A 12,605-nucleotide genomic window follows, 5' to 3' on the forward strand; every position below is an offset into this window, starting at 1 on the left:
GAAGGCATTCAACTTAAGCCAGTGGATATTAAACACACCAAACCTTTTTGTAATGGGTTTTATTTATGCAAAGTCACTGAAAAATGGTGTGTAAAAGTGAAAGGTTCTTTTTACATATTAATAATAAGGGGTGTTTTTTGTACAGTTTCTATGTGTGAAGAGTATGTGATCATTTTATTTACAGTAACCCACTAAGTTTGTTTAAAAATACARACATAAGAATGACTTAACACCTATTTTCTCTAAAGGTAATGGCTGTACAATATACAACACCTCAAAGTGCCCACATAACCAGAGGGATCCCATGAGAACTTGATTATACAAGCTTTTTGCTTATTCCAATTAGGAATATTCTTGTTTCCATGTAATGCTTCTGCCCTGAAGTTGTGAGGTTTTTGGTTTGGATTTTGGGTTGGTTTTTTTTGGGGGGGGACTTTATTTTCTGTATACGGTAGTCGAATTATATCACTATGTGATTCCCAGTAGTTCCTTGAGGAAGAAAAGTTACATTCCTTGACCCTCCAGTTCGGCTGCTGSTATATCAGGTTCTTCATCATTGTAAATGTTTTCAGCCTGAAGACACAAAATGTTACAAGTGATACACACAATTGTTTTTAAAAAATTTTCTACCCCTCATATAGAAAAAACCTTGATAATACCACGGTGGCACAGCCATCATCCCCTCCTTGAAGGGATTTTCTCCCTGCCCTTTCTTAAAGGGCAGCCAAATTGAACAATGTGCACACAGTGGCTACATTTTGGCAATAGCCTTCTTGCATCGTTATATTTCAACAGTAAAAGCCAGCAGCCATTTAACCATTAGCCATATTATGAACTTTTTATTTGGAATTATTTCAACCTCAGTCTAAACAAACAAAATGAGGACAGGTATTAAAAAAAAAAAAGAATTCTGACCTGTGATAGACATTTAAGTCCATTAGTTTTTTAACCTAATTTATTCCCAAATTACTTTTTTATTCCCCATTTAAAGACAGCTGATCAATTTCCTGTAATATGTAAAGTAACATGAACTAACCAGGGAGTTAAAAGGTATCTTGCTTTACTGCCAACATATGGAATGGACAGAAAGAGTAAGTCTTGGCTATTATTTGATAGACGTTTGCAACTGCTTTATTAAGAATAAATTTTAATATGAACTAGTACCTAAGACTTGGAATTAAGAATTATCTAGCCATTGCTTTTATTCAAGTTGCTTTAGGATTTGTTTTCTTTTTAAAGTCTTGCACTGTTTGACTAGAGCAAGAAATAATACTGCATAGGCAACTTTCAGTCCTTGAAGGCACAAGCTGCCCTAAGAACAAGCCTTTTCWGTTTCATTTATACAAAAAGCTTCAGAGCAACTCAAGAGCTGTTGTGACACTCACCATTTGCCATATCTGCATTATGTTGTCCTCTGATACAGAACAGATTACCCAAGGCTCATTAGGATTCCARCTGAAGTCTGAAATTTTGGCAGTGTGTCCTCCATGAATAAACTGTTAAAAAAACACCACAAGCTTCAGTAAGCCATTTCAGCTCTAGAGAAATGTTAAAACCTGGGATTCTTAAGTTAAATTCTTCATACTAACAACTACACAAAGAAACATTTGCTACTAGGGATTCACAGCAGACATAAGCAAGGTGTGTGTTCAACTGCTTCCCATCACTGCTTATGGACAGAGATGCAGTTGCTGAGACAACATTTGAGACAACAGTTCCTATTATTATAGCAACAACTGACATCTCAGAATGGTCTCTTCAAAAGGGTTGGGCTGTGAAATCCAGCCATATTTCTTATGATTATTKCTAGGACACTTACAGAGTCACACAGGAAATGTGGAAACCTTCAGAACTGAACAGAGGTAGCCTACAGAAGTTAGAGCAATGGACTGGAAACCAGAGAGGTGAGAAGATTTATGAAYAGGTGCAGTTTCAGCAGCACAGTGACATCTCACTGCCACACAGCATGTCAGCACATTGAAACTGGAACAAAAGGGTACCARCAGCTCAGGAGGCCCATCTTCTGCATCCTCTGCAGACTGCTCTTCTCCAATTTTACTGCAAGAAAGTAATTTATACTTTTTATTACAATGACAATCGCATTCTATAGCAGCTCAACTGAACAGTTCCTGGCATTTGTTTCCATATTTGCAATTGGTTTTTCTGATTGTAAAATAATTATAAGCATCAGATATAAAACATCAACTGTCTGGCACTGTCATTATTGAAATGGAATCTTAACTTGTGATGCACATGGAAGTAAAAATCACTAGTGTGATGCGTGAAGATTTTTAGCTTTTTTCATGTTTGTAGCTTTTTAGATTTTTAATATGCAATTGTGTAATTTCTAGTACTTTTCCTACCCTCTCTCACATTTTAGAATAATAAGCTAACCTTAACACATTYTTGAAATTCTGTTTAGTCTTATTCTTAAGAAGAGAACTTCTGACYAGGACATGTTGTTTTCTACCAGAACTTAAGAGACATAAAAAGWAACAGGGCAAAGAAACCCCTGGACCAACTCCAAAGGGGCTGACCCAAGGGTGGGTTACTGGGGCAAGATTGGATGTACCTGCTAGATACACTAATTAATTRGYCTTTTAAAAGTTGTAGAAATCCTTYATCACACCTGCACATAGCTATACTTGTGCACCAGAAAGCTTTCATTAGAGAATTGCTTTCTATCTTACCACTTTAACACCATTGCAAGTTTTGCCTTTTGAATCCAGGCAACAAGTGGACAACAGAAAACAATGCTATTAGCAAGAAATCCTGATGGAGAAGTAACATTAGATGTACTGTGCTGGTTCTATTTACACACAAAAGACCAGGCCTAAGGTAAGCAAGGAAGGCTAGAGAATAGCACAAATCAAATCTACCAAATAATGTAGGCCAGCAGACTTTTCTTTAACCATCTGTTCATATATGCCAGCAGAAAGAAATTGCTCCTCACCTTAGATCCCACACATTAAGCCGACGATCAGTACCACTTGAAGCAAGAATGGTTTCATTATGAGGAGACCAGTAAACCTATTGAAAGAAAACAGCTTCAGTGGWGCAGTTACTGATTTCCAAACCATATCCTGAAAAAAACAGCACAGTGGCCACTAATTTTTAACTACACCCTGTAAATCAGTTTCTTCCAGCACAGAGGATATGCAGCAGCTCAAATAGACTGCTTTAAAATCTTAACATTTCTCAAACTGAACAGACAACATTATTTCACTGCTACAGATTTACCRTATTTCATGAAATTAGTCTAAAAGTCACGGTTTCTTGCACCTAATTAAATAGGCAGAGTTCACAAAATTAGGTTTGAACCCAAATCCATTCTAAAACACATAATTTGAGAAACCTTCTACCTGTACTAAAGGTACTTCTGAACACCCAGTATCTTTTTAGCAGTTAAGTTGTTCACTACTTGCTTCAAATTTAAGTATAGAAAGGAAATAAACTACATGGTACTGTCTATAATTCTCAAACACACCACAGTGAGTTTTGCAAGAACAGAAATCTCCATGTTCTCATCCAATTCAGTACTCTTCTTGGGTTTTTTCTATAGTTTGTGAATAGTTTACCCACCTGAAAAATCTCATCCTTATGAGACTGAAAAGAATGGAGTTTCAGCTTTAAGTTTCGAAGATCCCATAGAGCCACCGTCTGGGAGACACAAGTAGCAAGAAACTGGTTTTACTATAATGGCTTTCATCAGCACGACTTAGGAATGTAAAATATACACAAGTAAAAACCTTGTCAGCAGAGCCAGTTGCCAGAATGAACTCGCTGTAAGGATTGAAGGACAGACAGTTGACCTCGGCTGTGTGAGCATCTACTGAGTGACTTGGCTTGGATGTGGCATCAGATCTCGTGTCCCAACTGTGGCAATGAAGGGTTTGGGGGAGGGTCGGGGGCAGGGATGAAAGAGGGAGAGCAAACAAGTTTTTACAGAAGGTTCTTCCCTACACTTTAGACTAAGAGACTGCTTTACTAAACCCACCTCTGAAGCTAGTTTTCATTCCAAAAACCTTTAATATTTTGTATCTGTTGTATGTGATCAGCTTGCACCAGGAAGCTGACATACCTATTACTTACATCTTCTTTTCAAGTGATGTGAGCACATTATATGGCATGTAGATTTCAGTGATTCTGCACCATCACTGCAGCTGATTTCCATAAAGAGCTACACAAAATTGTTCCACAATTCAGACTTTTTATCCAAGTGCTGTGGACTAGATCCACTGGCAGCACACAGCAGGCACTATCCAGAAACCTCCTAACTTACATCATAAGCTTCTGATCATCTGCCACAGATCCAAACAGAGAATCATGGAGCAGGTGCCATGCCACGTCTTCCACAACTGCAGAGTGTCCGGTAAAGATGGCTTTTGCATCAACAATCTTGCCTTCTTTGGGTCCAGCACTTATATCCCACAAACACACCGTCTGTAAATAACCCACATTCTACTGAAATGCAGACTCTGATTGTATCATCTTTCAAATAAATAAGTATACTCTCTATATAGACAGAGATGACACACCTCAAGCAGTTCTTTGGTTTTGAACAAGAATACTTAGTATGCCATAAATAAAAAGAGAGCTAAGTAATCAATAAGTTTTCTGCAAGTTCGAGGCCCAAGGATTATTAAGGTCACAAAACCAATTTACACATTTGAAGTTCTCAAAGAAATTTATAAGCTATTAGTTCAATTGATCTTTGAGAGTCTTASTAATTTATGGTCTCAACCCAAGCCAGTTTAAAGGGTTTCTTCCAGCAGACAACTATAAAAACATTTTGTTCTTACATCAAGAAACTTAAAAAGAACTCGCTGATTACACCCTACAGCCAACTGACAGCCTTTAGAAATGTAATTACAATATGTGAGAGCTTCCCCACGTAACAAYACAAAGCTGCACTAGGACAGCTTTTCTCCAGTTTTCTACTACAGCATAAATTAGAAGGAGTTGGGTTTTTTTAAATAGGGGAAAAGATGTGGTTTTTACATGATCATCTGATGCACTGAGAAGATGTCCACTCAAATTTGAATTCCATGATAAGCCATAGCCTTCCTTCTGGTGTCCTCTTAATCTAAGGTCAGGATTACACTCTCCACTTGGGTCTGAAAGTCAGAAAATTCCTTCCATTTAGCATCACCTTGCACAGCAATCCATAGGAGCATSATTATCACCCAAGAATTTTGYTTCTGTTGCAACAGTTATATTTTAYACATGAACCTCTTCAGACAGGGCTGCTTCTACCAAGATTCTCTCAAAAAAGTGAGCATAACCAGGCAGTTAAAGTCATTTAAGATATGGCCCTTCTCTTTTAAATTCCTSAGCCCAGAAACTCTCTCCCAATCCCAGTTAAACATACATTTACCACTTGATGTCAAGAGGCATTTTGCTTAGCTCCAAGGAGTCTGACCCACCTGGCTTTGCAGGATGTTTAGYGTAGTCAAACACCAGCACATCAGCAGAGGGTGTTTTTGTGGCAATGATGCAGGGATTCTGGGGCATGTATCGGGCACGGTTCACTTCACCCTCATGGTTAATTTTAATCTCCATCTCAATTTTGCCAGTCACAGGTCCAAAGCCWCCAAATTCTACAGTTGTCAGAAAAATGTCAGTTTACCACATCAGTTATTTTAGACTGCTGAAACAGCATTTCACAGCATCTTCYCTACTCCAACAAACACTGGGAGCATCTTATTAAACACACACAAAGACTAGGAAATACATCACATAACACAGCAGCATTAACACTTGATATTTGGAATCTTCTTTCAGAGCTTTAGTCTCTGAGGTAAATTTGTACCAGTTTTCAACATCACTGAGAGAGCTGATAGAAATTCCAGTAGGGATTGTATATCAATGTTACCTAAGCTGTTCTGAAACAAGAAGTTTCCTCTTCTTATTCATCTAGAATTAGTGTGGACTGGTAACTATATATCCAGTTCAGTATTTAACAGAAGGTTAGAAYAACATTATCAGAACAACTGAAAGCAGTAATAATACTGCTCAAACAGAACCTAAGAATGCTCCATACCCACCTCCTTTCTCACTGTCACATTGCAAAGGATCAAACCGATCATCGTTGGGAATCTGGACTTTGGCAACAACCAGGTGGTTCTGTTCATCAGCCGTGTGTGTTCCCAAAACCAGCCAGTGTAGAGCATACTCCTTTCCTTCTGGCCTGTCGAGAATTATAAATGTTGGAAGAGAATTATGCACTCAGTTCCAGAAGTTTCATAGCTTGCATCAATAACCCCCAAGATCCAAACCTCTGCAGGGAGCTAGAAAAGAGACACTCAAGGAGATCCTCCCTTTGTTGCAAACTTGCAGTAAAGCAAACTGGACTCTGCCATGAGCAAGCCAAAGACACAACCAGCAAGGCTCAAGTGACAATACAAGCCAGTAAACATTGCCACTGTGGCTTGAAAGGGACAGTTACAGATTGCACAGCAGTTAAAGGTGGCACCAATCACTACTTCTGTCTAATTTCCATAGAGTCCCCTAGTATTGATTTAGGAAACAATCCTAAACAATCCTCCTTTCTATAAAACATAAATCCAGAGGCAAAAACCRGCAACCTGTTTTAGTTACTTCTCTTAGAAGCTTTTACAAGTTATGGTAACTAGAATMAAATTTCTCTTTTGGTGGTTAAATGCCACATTTAGTCAAAAGTGAACAGCTGGATGGACAGTGCCATTTATCTCTGAAAGGACAAATTTGAGCAGTCAAAGCCAAGCCACCTCTACATTCTTGAAAGTAACAAACTAATTATGTTGCCTGTATTGTAATTATCATGAATCCAATCAATCAGGAATCATCTGGGTAATCATAAACTACCACCGGAATTACTACCCTACTTCCAAGTGTAGAGAGGGAAAAAATACAAAACCAAACAAGAAACACACAATGCACATGCACTTACTTGCATCARGAACAGGTGTCCCATCATAGGTGCCATACAAAGAGGCAGTCCTTGCCTTAAATGGCTTACATATTTTGACACTGGATAATTGGAAATACCAGGTTTTAAACTGAATATTAAGCCAATCTGCAAAACACGAGGCAAGCAGAAATGTTCCTCATAAGGGCACCACCCCCTCAAATCCCATTTCATTTTCACCATGCCATGACTAGTTAGCTGACATCTCTCAACATCATCCCCAAACATTCTGGTACACCAAATGAAGTGATCACCTAACCAACATGTAAAACATCCCACATGTAAGGTGGAACTTGACAGAAGAAAGAGACCATCCTCTGATAATTRCATGCAGCTTACACATATTTTAAAACCTACCTACGTTCATGTTGTACCAGTCCTTCTCCATTACCTCAGTGGAGCCCTGAGTTGTTACTGCAACAATTGAAGTTCTGTAGTAACTAGCACATGAACAGATTCTATGCCCATCTTCATGATTCTTTAAGAAATTAAGGTGAGCCCACATTTTTTTTCAGGGGAATGTGGAAGAATGGAAACTTAAACATACAAAGTCAACAATGAACCAGGGACAAAACCAGGATGTGAAGAACCAGTTTCAGAACATTCTCTTAAATAAGTTCAGGCTTAAATGATTTCAAGCTTACTGTAGATACCATAGCTTGGACAGAAGAGTATATACAGTGCACAAGGAAAAACAGTCTTTAAGAATAAGCTAATTTAGCAGATAGATTCCTCTGGTCAGAATTAACGAGCACTGGATTTCTTACTTAGAAATAAACTGAGAAAGAGTTCTGTRTTCACAGCTCACACCACCTCTGCTAGGCTAACCTACACTTTCGTGAAGTATCAGCTTGAGACCTTTTTCCTCGATGCTTCTGCACACCTGAAGGGCTTTTAAAGCTGCAAGCAAAATAAAGTGCTGCAACCTTACAAAGAAAAGTCTAAGCCAAGTTATTCTCGTCTTGCATGGCTTTTATCCTTAAGTTACTCAGCACACACGGTTAAGGGAAAAGAAGCCCTGCGCCTTCCCGGCTTCTCTTGCCGTCTCTCACCTGGTCACATCAGGCAGCCACTGCACCGTGAGGCTGGGCCACTCCAGGGCGTGTGTCATCACCAGGTCGTACAAGAAGGGGGTGTTTTTCTTCCAGATCTTGTACTCCTCATTGATGACACGCTCCTCCACCGTGTCCTCCAGCACTGCAGGAAGGGAAGGGATGAACCGACAGAGGAGTGGGGTCAAGGGGGTCGCAGCCCCGGCCGGGGCTCTACCGGGGGACGGGGCAGGAGCGGGGCTCCCGCAGGGCCCTCGGGAGAGGCCGGCGGGAGGAAAACTGCAGCCGCTCCACCGCCACTCCCACCTCCCCTGGAAACTCCTCGGGGAGGAATCCCGGAGCGCCCAGCCCCGCTCCGCCATCCCCGAGCACATGCACACCCTCACACCCCACAGCCCGGCCGGGGACAGGGGCACGGAGCGCGGCTCCTACCGTCCTTGCTCGCCATGGCCGGCGAGACGCGGCGCCAGCACGGAGCTGAGGTGACAGGAGGGAAAAGGAGGAGGAAGCAGGAGGGGACGGGAAAGGAGGGAGAGAGTGCGCACAGGAGCCCCTGGAAAGGCAGGCGGGAGAGGAGGTGAGGTCGGGCGGAGCCGCCGATGCCGTAGGACAGCCCCACCTCTGACAACCCCCGGCCCCTAAAGAGCTGCCGGGCTGGGGCGGGGCGGAGGGGGCGAGGCGGGGCCGGGAGAAGGCGAGGCGGGGCCGGGGGAAGGCGAGGAGGGGCCGGGGGAAGGCGAGGCGGGGCCCGGAGAAGGCGAGGCGGGGCTGAGGGAAGGCTCAGGCGGGGCCCCGTGAAGGCTCAGGAGGGGCCGGGAGAAGGCTCAGGGTGCTGGGCCGCGCTGTGGCCGCGAGGTGGGGCTGTAGGTAAAGCAGAGCCACCGAGGAAATTCCTATTAAGTATTTCTTACTAAATTTTATTAAAAACTTGGAAATTAATTCCATTTCGCAACTAGAAATGATAGAATCTTTGAATCTTAGAGTGGTGTGGGTTGGAGGGGACCTTAAAGATCAGCTCATTCCCACTCCCCTGCAGTGAGCAGGGAGGCTTTCTACTACACCGGGTAAGTAAATCTCTAGGTAAAAATTGTTACGGTTGCCACAGTTGAATAGTTACTGTTTTTTCAGCAATGGTGCTGAATACTGCTTAATTTTCTAGACGAAATGTATGCTTGAACTATTTTTTAGTTGCAGTTATGGAATGGAAGGCACTGAACTGCATTACTGAACTGTCAAACTCACAGGATCAGTCAGTTTTACCAGAGTTTTAAATTCCGTTGCTCTCTAATGGGGTCATTGGTGGTGTCTCATACTCTGACAAGCGGCATGGCTTTGTTTGAGTAGCCACGTACAAATCAAACAGTGGAACTCACTGCTCAGCTAGAGATGGTGGCCAGAAAGGGAAACAGCCAGATAGTAGCTGGCATTTAATTTTCATTTCCCCTCTGTGAGGACACTCTTCATGGATTGAGCCTTCTAGGGCCTGGACACCAGTTTTTCAAACAAGGAATCCAGTTATGGAAAATGTTTATGTCTAGCAAAGGCAGGAGACTCCGAGGCTGGTAATCGCTGCCAAAGGCTGTAGCATGGGAATCAGGCAATAAGACTGAGGAAGGCAGCCAGCTCCTCCAACTGGAAGCTTTCCCTAATAAACCACTGCTYTTCTGACCAGAGTGTTAAAAAGCAGAAATCTTATGGTGAAGTTAAATAACTATATATTAATCTTCTCCTTAACCTGCACAAATTGGAATTAAACCTGTGCATGGGTTATTTATTTAAAGTAAGAATCYTGTTAAATTGCATGGAAGCTGTACAGTGGTCAGCTCCATAGAGTGCAGGAGTTAACACAGTGCCTTGTCCTACCAGATGTGGCACCAACTTCCCTTTGGCACTGCTTTCTCGATGCTTTGGTGTTTGCTGCCAGGTATGTGCCTACTCCTACGAAGTGCAGAGACCTTCCTAAAAMATTTTCAGAGTGAAGACTGAAACTTTCAGAGCCTGTGTTTTGTCACAGAGTGTTGATCACTTAAACCTCAGATAATGGGTAGAGGAAATCTCTGTCAGGCTTCCTGGCTTTAAGTGACCTCTGTTAGCTCTCACTRAAGGGTGAATATGTGGCCCCTTGAAAGAAGAATGTATGAGCATTTAGGTGGGATGCCCTTTGTGATTTTGTAAACAGCAGTAGTTGTGGCCACAGCTTATCTGGAATATGATAGGGAAAATGTGAATTCGTTTTGAAAAATGATAGACAAAATTGTTCTTCAATGATGTCATGTAGGGCTTGGCTGAACTATAAGCGAAGAAATGCTCCCTAACCCTCCACAAATTTTTGCTGACTCTGTTTAGGATCTGGAAATCAAGTTGGATTATAATGGGTTCCAGAACTAGTACTAGCTTTGCTGAACAAAACCTGTCATGTCTAAATCTCAGAATAGTTGGTAAGTGACCAGCACAGTTCTTTTCTCCTTTTTAACAATTACAATTGCACACAACCACATTTTCTTTTCATTTAAATCTGTGCACCAAAGATGTGTTATTAAGTGCTCTTCTCTCGTTTGGATTATCATGGAAGAGACAATTTATAACACTACATCTATCAAAGACAGCACATCACCAACTCTTTTGTTGGTTATTTGCAATTCATTGGTGTGGTCATATCTGTGACCACACATCTAAAACATATCCTTTGATTCCCATACTTTGTAAGGAAAGCAATTACCCAAGGCTGTTGTTCATCATTTGCAGGATGTGTAAAATGTACCATAAATTGGTTCTGAAGTGAACGAGTGACTTGAATCATAAGTTTTATTTTTATTAAGCTGTACTTCTTTCAAACCTAAGCATGAAATACTGCGTCTTCATTTCAGTAAAAACCCACCATCACCTGCATCCTCAATTGTACGTGCTGCATTCTGCTTCAAATTGGCAGACATATTTATGAAGAATTACATGCACTTGTTAATTTTAGCTTGAAGACTGATTTATTATTCTGCAAAGAATTAGCTGGCTTGCTGTTGCTTCTGTCTCTTAAACATTATGCAGAGCTGATGGATGTTCTTAGCATAACTCAGCAAGTAGATGTAGGTATTACTGTGAATGACCATGTCAGTAGGAAAACTGCGTGAAGTAAAACAAGTTTGCACAAAAACTCAGAAGTGCCCATTGGAAAAGTGAAACAGCATCCTCAATAGTTGTAATTCTCTAATATATTTACTGTCATTGCATAGTTTCAGTAGTATATTTGGAATAAAGCATCATTTTCTTCAAAGATGTAGATAAGAAAAGCATACTTCATTTTAATCAATAAACATTCACTCTAAATTTCTTGAAATGTGACTGTGTTTATTTTCCCCACTGCTCATGCAATATTTCTTTCTATTTACCCAGCAATTGTCATGTCCCCAGTATCAATCACACCTAACCAAACCTCTGCTGTCACAAAAAATCTTGAGCTGCAGCCATGTCTTGGACATGTTCTCTGTGACATGCAGGTTGGGATTTGTCTAATGACAGCATGTCTCCAATAGTTCACTTCTAAATAGCCGTGGCTGTGTTTGATCCTGATGGGCGACATCTGTGTGCTGCATAGACATTGTGCAAATAGCAGCTTTTGCTTTGCATTGAATAAAGTGCATTTATGGGAATGTCAGTACTTAGGGGAAAGYATGACTCACTGGGATTATATCCAGCGTTGTGGACAAATACTCCTCTCACACCTTCTCGGTGGCATTGTTCCCACCATGGGGATGCTGTRGCAGGAACTCATGAGCTGCAGGGTTTGGATAGCTAGCACTGTTAGTCACACTTTCAGCTAACTGCTGCATATTGCATTGAATTTCAAGCTGCAAATGAGAGGAAATCCTATGGCAGTCTTATGTGTTCCTTCAGCATTCAGGAATATACAATGTTTTACCTTTGAAGTGGAATACGTTTATGCTGTAAGGTACAAACCAAGCCTGTTCTCATATAACAAGTCCCTCCTTCAACTCCCAAAGTAACAGTCACACTGAGCTAAGACTAATCCAACCTGGCTGAGCATATTTTTGTTGCTTGCTTGGACATGGCAGTAGTCYCTCAAGAACTGGGCTTGCTGGGCTATTTCTGTGATATTTGTTTAGCATTTTCTATGCTTTTTTACTTTTTTAAAATAATTCAGTGGAGAATAGCAGGTAAATCGTTTAAGAAATAGATATCAGCGATTATGTAACTGGCTTGGTACAGTTTTATTGATTCTGCACAGGGTACTGGAACTGGTTGAATTACAGAAGAGCAAGGGAACATGTGAGTAGTTTTTAAGAGGTCATGTTATGAAACAGTGCTGCAATATGTGCTGTTTTGCATGCTATGTATTTCCAATATGTATTTTCATTTTCTAGTTTGCTGTAGCTCTGCAGCCTCTGGCCTAGACAGGTTATTGCTCATATGTGGAGTTGCAGACCTGTAGGGWTATTAAAAGTAAAGGCAGAAAATACTTCGGCTTTTTGTTAGATGTAACAGATAGACAGATTTGTACAACAAACAACCTATTTTCCTAGAAATACAAATGCTTAAATTAATGCCAACAGGAAGATTTTCAATAAAATGTGAGGAGAATTCTGACTTCT

The 12,605-nt window shown here is 41.0% G+C and overlaps 1 protein-coding gene across 1 annotated transcript; it reads right to left on the minus strand.

The window, feature by feature from the left end:
* Positions 1-412: 412 nt before the first annotated feature.
* RBBP7 (RB binding protein 7, chromatin remodeling factor) lies at positions 413-8,681 on the minus strand. Its single transcript, XM_057375122.1, has 12 exons — positions 8,434-8,681; positions 8,002-8,146; positions 6,048-6,190; positions 5,427-5,600; positions 5,002-5,117; positions 4,283-4,443; positions 3,750-3,876; positions 3,583-3,660; positions 2,954-3,030; positions 2,001-2,058; positions 1,386-1,496; positions 413-573 (listed from the first exon to the last, which is right to left on the minus strand). The coding sequence occupies exons 1-12, from the start codon at positions 8,447-8,449 to the stop codon at positions 505-507; spliced, it is 1,275 nt and encodes a 424-aa protein (XP_057231105.1). The 5' UTR covers positions 8,450-8,681; the 3' UTR covers positions 413-504.
* Between the last annotated feature and the right edge of the window lie 3,924 nt (positions 8,682-12,605).

Source organism: Malurus melanocephalus, unplaced genomic scaffold, assembly GCF_030028575.1.
Source record: "Malurus melanocephalus ecotype Western Australia unplaced genomic scaffold, MMel_1.1 scaffold_239, whole genome shotgun sequence".
Classification (NCBI taxonomy): Eukaryota; Metazoa; Chordata; class Aves; order Passeriformes; family Maluridae; genus Malurus; species Malurus melanocephalus.